This window comes from Leucoraja erinacea, chromosome 45 (assembly GCF_028641065.1).
Source record: "Leucoraja erinacea ecotype New England chromosome 45, Leri_hhj_1, whole genome shotgun sequence".
Lineage (NCBI taxonomy): Eukaryota > Metazoa > Chordata > Chondrichthyes > Rajiformes > Rajidae > Leucoraja > Leucoraja erinaceus.
Window position 1 is genome coordinate 487,501 of NC_073421.1, and position 17,663 is coordinate 505,163.

Below are 17,663 nucleotides of genomic sequence, written 5' to 3' on the forward strand. Positions count from 1 at the left end.
GACTCAGGAACAGCTTCTCCCCCTCTGTTATCAGGCTTCTGAATAGCCCCTCCATAAGCTAGGGTGTTGTGTGAATCACCTCTACCCCATTGCGGACATTGGACTTTGTCTGTGGAACTGGTGCTCTACAAATGCTGAGAACTATCTCCTGCCCTCTGTATCCCAGTTGCCTGATAATATCTCATCACCAACTCGAGAGCAATCCTGACCTCCCATCTACCTCATTGGTGACCCTTATACCATCGTTAATCGGACTTTATCTTGCTCTAAACGTGATTCCCTTTATCCTGTACTTATACACTGTAGACGGATCGATTGTAATCATGTATAGTCTTTCTGCTGACTGGATAGCACGCAACAAAAAAAGCTTTTCAGTGCCCCTCTGTCCATATGTCAGAGGAGCAGGAGTAGGCCATTCGGCCCATTGAGTCTACGCCATTCAGTCATGGCTGATCTATCTTTCCAACTCAACCCCATACTCCTGCCTTCTACCCATAACACTTGAGTTTGATAAAAAAGCTTTTCACTGCTCCTCGCTACAGGTGACAATAACTAAACTAAATTTATGGTACAAAATGCTGGAGTAACTCAGCGGGACAGGCAGCATCTCTAGAGAGAAGGAATGGGTGACATTTTGGGTCGAGACCCTTCTTCAGATTTGTACCTGAGTTTGGCTTGATGTGTAGTATTGTCTGGAGAGAATGCTAAACAAAGCTGCTCACTGTGCCTTGGTATACGTGATAATAATGAAACTAAATCTAAAGATATATTGAACGAGTTTAGCAATTTAAAAAGATTTGGGTTGAGTATAGTTTCTCAATATCATTTATTTATATCTAAATTGCCATCTAAATACATTAGATTTTTAAACTCCAGAACGGAATACAATATTCTAAATGTGGTCTTACTAACATCTTATACAACTCCAATAACTCACTAGAGTGAATAACTGCCAATGTTCATCTATCTAGGAGTACAGGTGCAGGGTTCCTTGAAGGTCGAGTCGCAGGTAGATCAGGTGGTCAAAAAGGCTTTTGGCACGTTGGCCTTCATCAGTCAGTGTATTGAGAATAGAAGTTGGGAGGTCATGTTGCAGTTGGTGAGACCGCATTTAGAATATTGTGTTCAGTTCTGGGCACCGTTATAGGAAAGATATCGTCAAGCTCGAAGGGGTTCAGAGAAGATTTACGAGGATGTTGCCAGGACTAGAGGGTGTGAGCTATAGGGAGAGGTTGAGTAGGCTGGGTCTCTATTCCATGGAGCGCAGGAGGATGAGTGGTGATCTTACAGAGGTGTATAAAATCATGAGTGGAATAGATCGGTCGATGCACAGAGTCTTTTACCCAGAGTAGGGGAATTGAGGACCAGAGGACATAGGTTCAAGGTGAAGGGGAAAAGATTTTAAATGAATCCGGGGGGTTTCTTTTTCACACAGAGGGTGATGGGTGTATGGAACAAACTACCAGAGGAGGTAGTTGAGGCTGGGACTATCCCATCGTTTAAGAAACAGTTAGACAGGCACATGGATAGCTGGACGAAAGGCCTGTTTCCACACTGTATCACTCTATGACTTTGACTAGACTCTATATTATCAAAGCTTTGAAATATATTTTCAAATAAACCAATTAAAATTAGAACGGAATGAGCAACTTTCTATGATTAGGTTGATGTCTTACTTAATTGTTAACAAATAAATTAATTACATAATTTACATGATTAATTACTTAATAATATCAGCTGGTAAACCTATCGGCGCATAATCAATAAGTTTACAAAATTATGTCTTTATGTAATTAATCATTTGCCCGATTCATTATTTTTTTATCAGAATCTGTTCATTTTCAATTCATTTTATGTTAAATTATGCTGAAATTAAATGCGCAAATCTGACAACTTTTACGGACAGTAGTTCTCGATTTAAGCAATGGTTTAGTTTACTTTGGAGATACAGCGCAGAAACAGGCCCTTCGGCCCATTGAGTCCACACACTAACACTATCCTACACACATTAGGGACAACTTACACGTACACCAGCCAATTAACCTACAAACCTGTACGTCTTTGGAGTGTGGGAGGAAACTGAAGATCTCGGAGAAAAGCCACGCAGGTCACGGGGAGAACGTGCAAACTCCGTACAGACAGCACCCGTAGTTGGGATCGAACCCGGGTCTCTGGCGCTGTAAGCTCTGTGGGGCATGTCATGGTGTTCCAGGGAAGGATATTTTTCAGCTGAAAATAGTCTAGACTCTACTGCACCATTCAATCATGGCTAATCTATTTTTCTCTCTCAACCTCATTCTCTCTGCAATCTTTGACTCCCATCCCAATCAAAAACCTCTCAACCTATGCTTTAAAAATATCCAATGTCTTGGCCTCCACAGCCGTCTGTGGCAATGAATTCCACAGATTCAACACCCTCTGGCAAAAGAGATTCCTCCACATCTCCATTCTAAAGGTATGTCCTTTTACTCCGAGGCTGTGCCCTCTAGTCCTGGACTCTCCCACATTGAAATATCCCTTCCACTTCCACTCCATCCAGGCCTTTCATAGTTTGCGATAGTTGATGTCGTAGAAATATGCAGCAGGGAAACAGGCCCTTCAGCCCAACTGGCCCATGCTAACCAAGATGACCATCACACTTGTCCACCCATATATCTCTAAATCATTCCTATCCATATACCTGTCCAAATGTCTCTACTTGTTTTACTGTCGTTGTGCTGATGTGTTGGTTTAAATTTCCTAAGTTCTCTCAGTATGGAGAAGCTTCCAAAATATCAGAAACTTAAAAACATATTCACAAAAAGGAGGGAGACAGAGAGTGGAAAACTCCAGGCCAGTTAGTTAGTTAATGTTTAGGAGAGAACTGCAGATGCTGGGTTAAAGCAAAGATAGACAAGAGGTTGGAGTAACTCAGCGGGTCAGGCAGCACCTCTAAAGGAAAGGAATAGGTGAAGTTCATCTATCCTTATCCTCCAGAGATGCTGCCTGACCCGCTGTTCATAAGTTCATAAGTGATATGAGAAGAATTGGCTGATCTATCTCTCACTCCTAACCCCATTCTCCTGCCTTCTCCCCATAACCCCTGACACCCGTACTAATCTTGAATCTATCTATTTCTGCCTTAAAAGATCCACTGACATGGTCTCCACAGCCGTCTGTGAGGGACTGCAGGGGTTATTTGAAATTAGAGAAATCAATGTTCATACGCTGGTTTGTAAGCAGCCAGGCGAAATATGAGGTATCGTTCCTCCTTGTGGCTTCACTCTGACAGTGGTGGAAAGTTATGTGAGTTCTCTTGAGATGTTAAGTGTTGCGGATAAAGGGGAAATGATGGATGTTCCGTACTTAGATTTCCAGAGACATTGATAAGATGCCGTGTGAAAGGTTATAGTGGATAATAAAAGCTTATGGTAGAGGAGGTAAGATTGACTGGCTAACGGCGAATAGGCAGACAAAATGGGCAGCACGGTGGCGCAGCGGTAGAGCTGCTGTCTTACAGCGCCCGAGACTCGGGTTCCATCCTGACTACGGGTGCTGTCTATATGGCGTTTTTACCAACTCTCTGTGACGGAGTGGGTTTGCTCCGGTTTTCTCCCACACTCCAAAGATGTACAGCTTTGTAGGTTAATAGTCTTCTGTAAATGATCCCTGTGTGTGTAGGATAGTGTCAGTGTGCGGGGTGATCGCTGGCCGGCGCGGACCGTGTCGGCCAAAGCGCCGGTTTCCGCGCTATATCTCTAAAGTAACGTCCGAAAGTCACAAAGTGCTGTAAATAAATGGCCACAGTGCACAAAATAGGAAGATTGAAAAAAGGGTCGCGACCCAAACCTTCGCCTACCCACGTTCTCCACAGATGCTGCCTGACCCACTGATCCACCACTTCTTTCCTTGGTTTGTAAATCTGCATCTGCAGATGTTGCCAGGACTAGACGGTCTGAGCTAAAGGCACAGGTTGAGCAGGCTGGGTCTCTATTCCTTGGAGCGCAGGAGGATGAGGGGTGATCTTATAGAGGTGTACAAGATCATGAGAGAAAAAGATCGGGTAGAGTCTCTTGTCCAGAGTAGGTGAATCGAGGGCCAGAGGATATAGGTTTAAGGTGAAGGGGAAAAGATTTAATAGGAATCTGAGGGGTAACTTTTTCACACGAGGGGTGGTGGATGTATGGAATAAGGTGCCGGAAGAGGTAGTTCATGTTGGGTCTATCCCAACATGTAAGAAGCAGTTAGACAGGCACATAGATAGGACAGGTTTGGAGGGATATGTACCAAATGCTGGCAGGTGGGACTAGTGTAGATGGGACATGTTGGCTGGTGTGGGCAAGGTGGGCCGAAGGGCCTGTTTCCACACTGTATCACTCTATGGCTATGTACAGTATGTATGTAATGTATGTATGTATGATGTATGTTTAATTTAGTTTAATTTAATTTAGTTTAGTTCAGAGATACAGCACGGAAACAGGCCCTTCGGCCCACCGAGTCCGCACCGACCAGCAATCCCTGCACACTAACACTATCCTACACACACTAGGGACAATTTACACTTACACCAAGCCAATTAACCTACAAACCTGTACGTCTTTGGAGTGTGGGAGGAAACCGCAGCACCCAGAGAAAACCCACGCAGGTCACGGGGAGAACGTGCAAACTCCGTACAGACAGCACCCGTAGTCGGGATCGAACCCGGGTCTTTGGCGCTGCCTACACTGGAAGGCAGCAACTCTACCGCTGCGCGACCGTGCAATCCTATATATGTATGTATGTAGTTATATATGTATGTGTATATATAAATAAAATTAGTCTGAAGAAGGGTCTCGACCCGAAACATCACCCTTCCTTCTCTCCAGAGATGCTGCCTGTCCCGCTGAGTTACTCCAGCAGTTTGTGTCTACCTTCGATTTAAACCAGCATCTGCAGTTCTTTCCTGCATATATACAGTATATATTGAACATCTTTGTTTTCAGTGTCAGATTCAGATTCAATTTTAATTGTCATTGTCAGTGTACAGTACAGAGACAACGAAATGCATTAGAGACAACGAAATGTACTATGTTTACAGAAGAAAATAAGTGATAGGAGTAGAATTAGGCCATTCGGCCCATCAATTCTACTCCGCCATTCAATCACGGCTGATCTATCTCTCCCTCCTAACCCCATTCTCCTGCCTTCTCCCCATAACCTCTGACACCTGGACTAAAGATAGTATCCTGCTGTTGTGCTGCTGCAGGTCAGAATGTCATAGAAACATTGAAAATAGGTGCAGGAGGAGGCCATTTGGCCCTTCAAGCCAGCACCGCTATTCATTGTGATCATGGCTGATCGTCCCCTATCAATAACCCGTGCCTGCCCTCCTCCCCATATCCCTTGACTCCACTAGCCCCTAGAGCTCTATCTAACTCTCTCTTAAATCCATCCAGTGACGGCCTCCACTTCCCTCTGTGGCACACAAATTCTCTGGGTGAAAAAGTTTTTTCTCACCTCTGTCTTAAATGGCCTCCCCTTTATGACCTGGCCCCTTTGGGAACATTTCTCTGAGCTGGTCCCCTGGTTCTGGACCCCTCATCCTCAACCATTGGGAGAATTTTTTTCCACAGCATCTAGCTTGGAACTCTCTGCCACAGAGGGTAGTCGATTTTATATTTATTGTGGCCCTAAAGGGATCAGGGGGTTGGAGAGAAGGGCTACGGGATAAGGTGGGATATCCCCTCATCACTTCTAAACTCCAGTGAATACAAGCCACCTAGTCTTTTCAATCTTTTTCCTGAATATGCCTAGTCTTTTCAATCTTTCCTCATATGACAGTCCCGCCATCCCAGGGATCAATCTGGTGAACCTACGCTGCACTGCCTCAATCACAAGGATGTCCTTCCTCAAATTAGGAGACCAAAACTGTACGCAATACTCCAGATGTGGTCTCACCAGAGCCCTATACAACTGCAGAAGAATGTCACTGTTCTGTCTGCGACATTTGACATTAAAATGTTGTTGAATCTTGCCACTTGGTGGGGAGGGCAGTGCCTGTGATGGACCAGACTGCGCCCACCGCTCTCCGCAGCCTCTTGCGTTCCTGTGGAGACGGGGATTAGATGTATAAAATATAGTGGAAAAAAACAAAGATTGACGTGAAGAGAAAGTTCTTCACGCTTTGTGTGGTTGGAATCTGCAGTTCAATGCCTTCAGATGTGCTGGGGGCAGGTTCCAGTGTGACCTTTAAGATGTAATTATAGACTCATAGAGTGATACAGCGTGGGAACAGGCCCTTCGGCCCAACTCGCCCACACCGGCCAACATGTCCCATCTACACTAGTCCCACCTGCCCGCGTTTGGTCCATATCCCTCCAAACCGGTCCCATCCATGTACCTGTTTAACTGTTTCTTAAACGTTGGGGTAGTCCCAGCCTCAACAACCTCCTCTGGCAGCTCGTTCCATACACCCACCACCCTCTGTGTGGAAAAGTTACCCCTCAGATTCCTATTAAATCTTTTCCCCTTCACCTTGAACCCGTGTCCTCTGGTCCTCGATTCCCCTACTCTGGGCAAGAGACTCCGTGCATCTACCCGATCTATTCCTCTCATGATTTTCTATTTTCTATGTTTCTATGTTTCTTGCATTGTCGTGGAAACAAAATAACAGAATATCAAGGCAACAGTGCCAGAGACCAGGGTTCGATCCTGACTACGGGTGCTGTCAGTACGGGGTTTGTACATTCTCCCAGTGACCTGCCTGGTGTTTTCTCCGGGTGTTCCGGTTTAGATACATACTGTAGATACATAGACAATAGGTGCAGGAGTAGGCCATTCGGCCCTTCAAGCCAGCACCGCCATTTAATGTGATCATGGCTGATCATCCACAATCAGTACACCGTTCCTGCCTTCTCCCCATATCCCTTGAATCCGTTAGCCCTAAGAGCTCTATCTAGCTCTCTTTTGAATCCATCCAGTGAATCGGCCTCCACTGCCTTCTGAGGCAGAGAATTCCACAATGTCATAACCCTCTGTGTGAAAAAGGTTTTTCCTCATCTCAGTTCTAAATGTTCTAAACCCCTTATTCTTAAACTGTGGCCCCTGTTTCTGGAATCCCCCAACATCAGGAACATGTTTCCTGCATCTAGCGTGTCCAATCCCTTAATAATTGTATATGTTTCTATAAGTTCCCCTCTCATCCTGCCAAATTCCCATGCGCCCCATTCTTTCATCATATGACAGTCCCGTCATCCCGGGAATTAACCTTGTAAGCCTACGCTGCACTCCCTCATTAGCAAGAATGTCCTTCCTCAAATTAGGAGACCAAAACTGCACACAATACTCCAGGTGTGGTCTCACCATGGCTCTGTACAACTGCAGACGGACCTCTTTGCTCCTATACTCAACTCCTCTCGTCACCCAACCTGTCCAAATCACCTTGCATCCTCATAGCATCCTCTTCACAGTTCACACTGCCACCACACTCCAATGATGTACAGGTTCGTAGGTTAATTGGCCTTTGGTAAAACTGTAAATTGTCCCTAGTGTGTGTGTGTAGGATAGTGTTAATGTGTGGGGATCGCTGGTCGGCGCGGACTTGGTGGGCTTGGTGGGTTTCCGCGCTGTATCTCTAAACACATCGTGGGCATATTCCTCGTGGAGTAACTAATGTTTTTTTTTTTCCGATTGGCAAGCAACACTTTCATTATTCCACAGGGAACATTTTGATTACTCTTGAAAAACGCTTGGTTTCTTTGGGCCGTTTAATCACATTTTTCCCTGTCTCCACAAATTCATGACAAAACCAAGCAGACAAGAGTTAAAGATCAATAATAAGAAATTATATTTTCACTGACGGCATTGGTGAAAGAGTACCTTCCCAGCTTATACCTTTGATGTAATGGAATTTCAGAAGCAGGATAGTTGACACAAAGTGCTGGAGCAACTCAGCAGGCCAGGCAGCATCTCTGGAGAACATGGAGAGGTACCGTTTCGGGTCCCGACCCTTTCTTAGTGATGTTTTGGGGCACACGGTGGCGCAACGGTAGAGTTGCTGCCTTTCAGTGCCAGAGACCCGGGTTCGATCCCGACTGAGGGTGCTATCCGTATAGAGTTTGTACGTTCTCCCCGTGACCTGCGTGGGTTTTCTCCGGGTGCTCCGGTTTCCTCCCACACTCCAAAGACGTACAGGCTTGTAGGTTAATTGGCTTCGGTAAAAAATTGTAAATTGTCTCCAGTGTGTAGGATAGTGCCAGTGTGTGGGCGAGCACGACTCGCTGGTCAGCGCAGACTCGGTGGGCCGAAGGGCCGGATTCCCCGCCGAATAGAAACAGAGAAACAAAAAAAAATAGCTGCAGTTTTAGAGATACATTCGGCCCTTCCCCCCAGCACCGCCATTCAATATGATCGTTCCTGCTTTCTCCCCATATCCCTTGATTCCGTTAGACCTAAGAGCTAAATCCAACTCTCTCTTGAACAATCTCTAAAATCTAAAGCATAAAGAGGGCTCTTCATCAGTCAGACAAATAAGCACACGTGGGGAACAATGAATGGAAGCTATGCACAAACAGCATTAACCAAGAAAATGTAGAGCCCACAATGGTCCATTGTTGGCTGTATGGTTATACAGACAGTGGAACTCAAAGTGAAACTAATCCAACGAGTGGCGTTGCAGGTAGATGGGGCAGTGGGGCCATATCTCTCAGTTCCCTCTCCCCTGACTCTCAGTCTGAAGAAGGGTTTCGTCCCGAAACGTCACTTATTCCTTTTCTCCAGCAACCCGCTGAGTTACTCCAGCTTTTAGTTTAGTTTAGTTGCAGCACGGAAACAGGCCCTTCTGCCCATCGAGCCCAGCCCTACCAGCGATTCATGCACACTAACACTATCCCACACTCACTAGGGACAATTTTGCAATTTTTTACTACAGTCAATTAACCTACAAACCTGCACGTCCTTTGGAATGCGGGGAGAAGCCGGCGCACCCGGACAAAACCCACGCAGGTCACGGGGAGAACGTACAAACTCAGTACAGACAGCACCTGTGGTCAGGATCGAACCTGGGTCTCCGGCGCTGTGAGGCAGCAACTCTACCCCCTGCGCCACCGTGCCGCCCTTGCTATTACTGGAGGTTGGAGACTAACACAATGTAGAATCAGGCCCTTCAGCCCATCCAGTCCGTACTGGCCATGCTCTACCTCCGGTTTAAACCAGCATCTGCGGTTCCTTGCTACGCACGACTCAGGGTTGCGTTTTGCAGGTTACGAGGGCACGTTATCGGTTCGGCAACATCCCGGGGAAGTCACCTCGTCGGTGGGGAGGACGGTGATGGTGGTGTGTGGCGCGTACTACGAAAGCCAGATCCCAGCCCATGTGGACGTCTACTGGTACAAGGGTGAACCCTCGCCGCAGAACGCCCTGACCAACTTGATGGAGTCCGGTTCTCCCCGTGGCGGGCGCCTCTACCTGCACGGCAGCCATTCCAACCACTACCGCATCCTGGTCATCAGCAACTTGACGCTGGCTGACGCTGGCGTTTACACCTGCGAAGTGTCCGTCCCACTGCCACCGCCCCTCGTCAGCCAACACGGCAACGGCACCAGGTTACACGTGGAAGGTGAGCAGAGGCGGGGTTTGTTCGGGCAGCAGAGGTGCCTCGTGGCCAAGCTGCAGCAAAAAGCATCAGGGTCGAGGTAACGGCTGGAGGCCCTGCAGAAGCCTGGGCCTCGCCTGGATCTGGCACCGTTCCAACAGCCTTTCATAGAAACATAGAAACATAGCACAGGAGTAGGTCATTCGGCTTTTGGTTCTGGACTCCCCCAACATGGGGAACATTTTTCACCATACAATAAAAAAACTGATTTAGCTTTAGTTTTAGAGATACACTGACTCTTTGCCCCACATAGAAACATAGAAAATAGGTGCAGAAGTTGGCCATTCGGCCCTTCCAGTCAGCACCATTATATGATCATGGCTGATCATCCAAAATCAGTACCCCGTTCCTGCTTTCTCCCCATATCCCTTGGTTCCATTAGTCCTAAGAGCTATATCGAACTCTTAAATATATCCAGAGAATTGGCCTCCACTGCCTTCTGTGGCAGAGAATTCCACAGATTCATAACTCTCTGGGCGAAAGGTTTTCCTCATCTCAATCCTAAATGGCCTACTCCTTATTCTTAAACTGTGGCCCCTGGTTCTGGACTCCCCCAACATCGGGAATGTGGGATTACTAGAATTAAATAGAATTACTAGAATACTAGAATTAAAAATAAAATTAAAACAAAATCAATGTTTTTTTATTGTTATTTTTACTGAAAATACATTTCAATAAAGTATTACTATACATAAGCATAATCTTGTGTAAAGAAATGTGTAGGAAAGTGCTGCTTTAAATCAAAGATAGACACAAAATGCTGGAGTAACTCAGCGGGACAGGCAGTATCTCTGGAGAGAAGGAATGGGTGACGTTTCGGGTCGAGACCCTTCTTCAGACCCTTAGAAATAGTCCACTGAGACCAAGTTGTGGCATCATTTTCAATGTCCAAGTTGCTTTAAGTGCAGCTGGCCATGAAGGCCTGTTGCCATGGCGACGTTGCAGGCCTGGCCAAATGAAGCCACTGCAGGCCCGGTCCGGCCCGCGAGCTGGGTCTCTTGGAGCGGCCCCCGATCCAGGCGAGCCCTAGGCTGCTGCAAGGCCTCCAACCATCGCCACAACCCACATCCTTACGTTGGCCTGCAATCCAAAATCCCTCTCCTTGCTCGGCCACAGTGCTGGAGTAACTCAGCGGGCCGGGCAGCATCTCTGGAGGACACGGATTTGACGATGTTTTGGGTCGGGACATTTCTTCGTAAGACCATAAGACCACAGGACATAGCAGCAGAGTTAGGCCATTCAGCTCATCGAGTCCATTCCCCCCATGACTGATCTATCTTTCCCTCTCAAACCTCGTTCGCCTGCCTTCTCACCATAACCCATTGCAGCCGTACTAATCAGGAACCTATCAATCTACCCTTTGAATATACCCAATGATAAGTTTAACAAGTTCTAGCAGTAGAATTAGACCATTCGGCCCATCGAGTCCACTCTGCCATTCAATCATGGCTGATCTCTGCCTCCTAATCCCATTTTCCTGCCTTCTCCCCATAACCCTCGACACCCGTTCTAATCAAGAACCTCTGTCTGAAAAATATCCACTAACTTGGCCTCCACAGCCCTCTGTGGCAATGAGTTCCACAGATTAACTTCCATCTGACTAAAGAAGTTCTTCCTCACCTCCTTTCTAAAAGAGCGCCCTTTAATTCTGAGGCTGTGACCTCTGGTCCGAGGCTCTCCCACTAGTGGAAATGTCCTCTCCTCGTCCACTCTATCCAGTCCCGCCACTATTGGGAATGCCTCAATGAGGTCCCGCATCAGACTGATTGCAGTAGGGGTGGAACGCTGGAATTAAAGGTGGGGGCAGGACAAAGCTAGGTAAGTGACAGGTGGAAAAAAGACACAAAGTGCTGGAGTTACTCAGCGGGTCAGGCAGCATCTGTGGAGAACATGACTAGGTGACTGTTTTGGTTGGAACCCATCTTCAGACTGATGGTGGGGGGGGGGGGGGGGGGGGGGGGGGGGGGAGGGGGGGAAATAAAACTGAAGGGGTATGTTTTTTAAAGTAGAAACAAGGAAGGCCATTTGGCCTATTCATTACCTTCAAGCTGCCTCGGCAAGGCCAGCAGCAGCATCAAGGACCAGTCTCACCCACTCCCTCTTCTCCCCTCTCCCATCGGGCAAGAGGTACAGAAGTGTGAAAACTCACACCTCCAGATTCAGGGACAGTTTCTACCCGGCTGTTATGAGGCAAATGAACCATTTTGTTAGTAGAGAGTACCTGACCTCCCATCTATCTCATTGGAGGCCTTCAGACTGTCTTTAACTGGACTTTACCTTGTACTCAACATTATTCCTTTTATCCTGCATCAGTACACTGTGGACGGCTCGATTGTAATCATGTATAGTCTTTCCGCTGACTGGATAGCACGCAAAAAAAAGTGCTTTTCACTGTACCTCAGTACACCTGACAATAATAAACAATACACAATAAATAATAGCTGCCGGAGTAGGCCATTCGGCCCTTCGAGCCAGCACCGCCATTCAGTGTGATCATGGCTGATCATCCCCAATCAGTACCCCGTTCCTGCCTTCTCCCCATATCCCTTGACTCCACTATTTCTAAGAGCTCTATCTAACTCTCTCTTGAAAGCATCCAGAGAACCTGCCTCCACCGCCCTCTGAGGCAGAGAATTCCACAGATTCACAACTCTCTGGGTGAAAAAGTTTTTCCTCATCTTTGTTTTAAATGGCCTACCCCTTATTCTTAAACTGTGGCCTCTGGTTCTGGACTCCCCCAACATCTGGAACATGTTTCCTGCCTCTAGCGTGTCCAAGCCCTTAATAATCACGTTTCAATAAGATTCCCTCTCAACCTTCTAAACTCCAGAGTGTACAAGCCCAGCCGCTCCATTCTCTCAGCATATGACAGTCCTGTCATCTTGGGATACGCTGCATTCCCTCAATAGCAAGAATGTACTTCCTAAAATCTGGAGACCAAAACTGCACACAATAATCCAGGTGTGGTCTCACCAGGGCCCTGTACAACTGCAGAAGGACCTCTTTGATCCTCTCCTCAACTGCTCTTATTATAAACTAAACTAAACTGATTCAGGGTTCCATTTTGCTGGCTACCTCTAATCTAAACTAATCTAAATTAAACTCACATACTCGCCAGCTCTCCTCTGGTTCTCCACAGCCCACCTACACCAGAGGTAGTTCATTGTACACAGATTTTCTGAGACCTAATGATTTTCCCCTGTTGCTTAAATCTCTTGTGATTTATTTTTCAGAGGCAACTTCATGCGTGGCTCTGAAGACACCCACGGTGATGAAGCAAGCTATCATTATTCCTGCCCTTGCAATTTACAGTATGGTCCTTACTATTGCTGTAATGGTTCTTGCTGTAAGTAACTTTTTGACAAAAAGTCACCAATATTGATCTTTTCGTGCAGCGTTGTCAAACTTTTAGTTTAAGAGATACAGCGTGGAAACAGGCCCTTCGGCCCACCGAGTCCGTGCCGACCAATGGTCGCTTGTTCACACTAGTTTTTGCGTTTTGTGTTATCCCAGTTTTGCATCCTACACACTCTAGGGGCAATTTTACCGCAGCCAATTAGCCACCAAACCTGCACGTCTTAGAAACATAGAAACATAGAAATTAGGTGCAGGAGTAGGCCATTCGGCCCTTCGAGCCTGCACCGCCATTCAATATGATCATGGCTGATCATCCAACTCAGTATCCCGTACCTGCCTTCTCTCCATACCCCCTGATCCCCTTAGCCACAAGGGCCACATCTAACTCCCTCTTAAATATAGCCAATAAACTGGCCTCAACTACCCTCTGTGGCAGAGAGTTCCACAGATTCACCACTCTCTGTGTGAAAAAAGTTCTTCTCATCTCGGTTTTAAAGGATTTCCCCCTTATCCTTAAGCTGTGACCCCTTGTCCTGGACTTCCCTAACATCGGGAACAATCTTCCTGCATCTAGCCTGTCCAACCCCTTAAGAATTTTGTAAGTTTCTATAAGTTGTAAGTTTCTATAAGACTTTGGGATGTTGGATGTGGGAGGAAACCGGGGCAGCCGGCGAAAACCCACGCAGGTCACGGGGAGAACGTAGTCCCGATAGAACCCGGGTCTCCGGCGCTGTGAGGCTGCAACTCCACCGCTACACCACCGTGCCGCCCCCTCTGAGAACCGTGAAACTCTTGCCACTGGGAGTGATAGATTTAAGGGCTGTATTCAAGATGGAGATGGATTTATTTAATTGAAAGGTCTATGGAGAACTGGCACAGAGAGGAGATTTACAGCCAGCATCAATCAGTTATGATCATATTAAATGATGGGGCAGGCTAGAAGGGCCGAGTGGCTGACAGTTGCTTCTATTTTCTCGTGATCTTTTGAATGTATCAGAAGAAACTACAAAACAATGATAAAGGATGGAGGATAGACACAAAAAGCTGGAGTAACTCAGCGAGTCAGGCAGCATCTCTGGAGAGAAGGAATGGGTGACGTTTCGGGTCGAGACCCTTCTCCAGTTCCTGCACACAATGATAAAGGATGTTTGGTCAGAAATGATCGGACAGAGTCTAATAAGTTTCCAAACACGGGCGATCCAACAGAGGTGTATAAAATCATGAGGAGAATAGAATGAATGAATAAATGAATGGATGAATGTATAAGTTTATTGACCAAGTATTCACATACAAGGAATTTGCCTTGGTGCTCCGCGCACAAGTGGCAACATGACATACAGTGACAGTTAGGAGTGACACATAAAACATTAAACATAATAATGTTATATTATCGATTAAACATGTGAATTAAATAAAATACGAGCGCAAGAGGAGGCTAGAGACTTTTGGTTATTGAGTAGAGCTACTGCTCGTGGGGAGAAAAACTGTTTTTATGTCTGGCTGTGGCGGCTTTGACAATCCAGAGGGAGTTCAAACAGGGTGAATCCACTATTTTTCCCAGGGTGGGTTTAAGGTGTGGGGGGGGGGGGGGGGGATTAAATAGGAACCTGAGGGTTAGTGCATAAAATCATGAGAGGAATATATTGGGTAGATGCACAGAGTCTCTTGCCCAGAGTAGGAGAATCGAGGGCCAGAGGACATACAGTAGGTTTAAGGTGAAGGGGAAAAGATTTAATAGGAATCTGAGGGGTAACTTTTTCACACAAATGGTGGTGGGTGTATGGAATAAGCTGCCGGAGGAGGTAGTTGAGGCTGGGACTATCCCAACGCTTAGACAGGTACGTTTGGAGGGAGATAGACCAAACACAGGCAGGTGGGCCAAGTGTAGCTGGGACATGTTGGCCGGTGTGGGCAAGTTGGGCCGAAGGGCCTGTTTCCACACTGTATCACTCTATGACTATGACTCTACTATAACAACATTTACAGGTACGTGTAGAGGAAAGGTTTTGAGGAACACGAGCAGATGGGACCAGCATAGATGGGACATCATGGCCGGCATGGGCAGGTTGGGCCGAAGGGCCTGTTTCCGTGCTGTATGACTCTGTAACACGGGGCTTATCTACAAATGTATGGATTTTTGATGCTCAGTCACTTTCCCCGATTCACTCTGGTTTAATTCCCCCGACACAAATTGAGTGACATCTATTTCACCTTGTCTTTCGATTATTTGAATCCCCCGAGCTTCAACAAGTCAATAGCATATTGAAAGATGCTGTAATATTCTTCCAAATATAGATTAGCCTATTGGTCAGAAAGATCAATATCCAGTTATAGAGTTGGAGAATTCTATAATTCCCATCGACAGGCGAGTAGCAATAATACAAAAAGTCAGAAATATAATTGAGTGAATAATGTTATTCCCACGTGTATAAGATGTCCCATTGTTCTGTGAGCAAAATTAACGTTCTTCAGACTTAAGACTTTAGAGATACAGTGTGTGAACAGGCCCTTCGGCCCACCGAGTCTGTGCCGACCAGTGATGGCCCCATGTGATAGAACTATCCTACACACACCAGAGGCAATTTACAATTTGACCCAGGTAAATTACCCACCAAACCTGCCTGTCTTTGGAGTGTTGGAGGAAACAAGAGCACCTGGAGGAAACCCACATGGTCACCTGGAGAACATGCAAACTCCGTACTGACAGCGCCCGTAGTCAGGATCGAACCTGTGGTCTCTGGCGCTGTAAGGCAGCCACCGTGTCACCAAGGTAGTTGAGGCAGGTACCACAACAGCATTTAAAGGACACTTGGAAATGGATGTGGTTTACCGAGATATGGGGCAAACGCAGGCAAAGGGTCATAAGACTTAAGGTCATGAGGTCACAAGGTATAGAGTGGAATTAGGCCATTCGGCCCATCAAGTCTACTCCGCCCTTCAATCATGGCTGACCTATCTCTACTTCCTAAGTCCATTCTCCTGCCAGAAGGAATGGATGACGTTTCAGGTGGAGACCGTTCTTCAGACTGAGCATCAGGGGAGAGGGAGACACAGAGATAAGGAAGTGTAAGAAATCAAAAGAGAAGAAGTGGAAGGGAAATGTAGCGTAGACCATCATTGGCTCGGGGAACAGAGATCTTGCTTACAGAGGAATGGAAAATCTTATACGTCTTATATCTTGCAATCAGGGATGAAAGATAGTCATGGGGACAGTCAGACTGGTCAGAGAACCAGGAAGGGGGAGAGATGGAGAGAGAGGGAAAGCAAAGTTTACTTGAAGTTATCGGCCTGTCCCACTTATGCAACTTTTCTGGCGACTGTCGGCACCCGTCATAGTTCGCTGCAGGTCGCCGAAAATGTTCAACATGTTGAAAATTCAGCGGCAACCAGAAAGACGCTACGACTATTTGGGCGACTGAGGAGACGACTCACGACCATACGGGCAACATGTCGCGGGGTGAAGCCTGTATGGTCGTGAGTAGTCACCCAAAGAGTCGCACCTTGTTCTGGTCGCCGCTGGATTTTCAACATGTTGAATGTTGAATGTTGAACCTGGAGGCTGCAGCGAATCGTCTGATCAGCAGAGAAGGTTATTGGCTGCAACCTTCCCTCCATTGACGAACTGTACACTGCAAGGGCCAGGAAGCGAGCGGGCAAGATCATCTCTGACCCCTCTCACCCTGGCCACAAACTCTTTGAATCATTTCCCTCTGGAAGGCGACTCTGGACTGTCAAAGCTGCCACAGCCGGACATAAAAACAGTTTTTATCCACGAGTAGTTGCTCTACTCAACATCCAAAAATCTGTAGCCTCCCTTTGATCTGGTATTTTGTTGGTTCACAATGCTTGATCAATGGTGTTTTATCATTAATGTTTAATTATTATTAATGTTTAGTGTTTTCTGAGTCATTCGTAACTGTCACTGTGTGTCAGGCTGTCACTTGTGGGCGGAGCACCAAGGCAAATTCCTTGTATGTGAATACTTGGCCAATAAACGTACTTACTTACTTATTAGGGTTCAGGTTACACTGACTCTGCGATTAAAATCTGTTCCAGGTACTGTTGCGCTTTCACATGAAGTCCAAGGGCACGCTGATCACCAAGGAGATATCCAGAGGGCCAGAGGACCCACAGCCAAACACGTGCAGAGGACATACAAGGTCACTGGCTGGAGATCGGTCCAGGGAGACACACCCACAGGAGTATGAAGACATGACGGTCTTCAGAACTATGAACCAGAGATGAAAGAGAAGGCAGGAGGACAAGGACTTTAACAGTGTCTGGAGGACCCGTGTGATTTGTCGCCAATTATTCTGTAAATGCCTCAAACAAACAATTTGCATGGAATTGCTTTGAATGATCCGGTAGCTTGTTCGTTACAGCCAAGTGTGGTGGGGGGGGGGGGGGGGGGCTTCTTACTTGGGTCTGCATTGTACGGAAGCATTATTGACGTGTATGGCTATGGCTAGTACAGCCGCAGCCTCACAGCGCCAGAGACCCGGGTTCTATCCTGACCTCGGATGCTGTCTGCGTGGAGTTTGCCCGTTATCCCCGTGGGTTTTCTCCGGGTGCTCTGGTTTGCACGCACACCCCAAAGAACGGAGACGAGGAAACACTTTTTCACACAGAGAGTTGTGAGTCTGTGGAATTCTCTTCCTCAGAGGGCGGTGGAGGCCAGTTCTCTGGATACTTTCAA

The 17,663-nt window shown here is 46.8% G+C and overlaps 1 protein-coding gene across 1 annotated transcript in view; it reads left to right on the plus strand.

Annotated features, from left to right (window-relative positions):
• The window catches only part of LOC129715000 (uncharacterized), an 18,625-nt gene extending 1,261 nt beyond the window's left edge, over positions 1 to 17,364 (plus strand). The window contains exons 2-4 of the mRNA XM_055664814.1: positions 9,218 to 9,574; positions 12,844 to 12,956; positions 17,024 to 17,364. Coding sequence (XP_055520789.1) covers positions 9,218 to 9,574; positions 12,844 to 12,956; positions 17,024 to 17,212 — 659 coding nt within the window. The 3' untranslated portion in view covers positions 17,213 to 17,364. The remainder of the gene's footprint in view (positions 1 to 9,217; positions 9,575 to 12,843; positions 12,957 to 17,023) is intronic.
• The last annotated feature ends 299 nt before the right edge of the window (positions 17,365 to 17,663 follow it).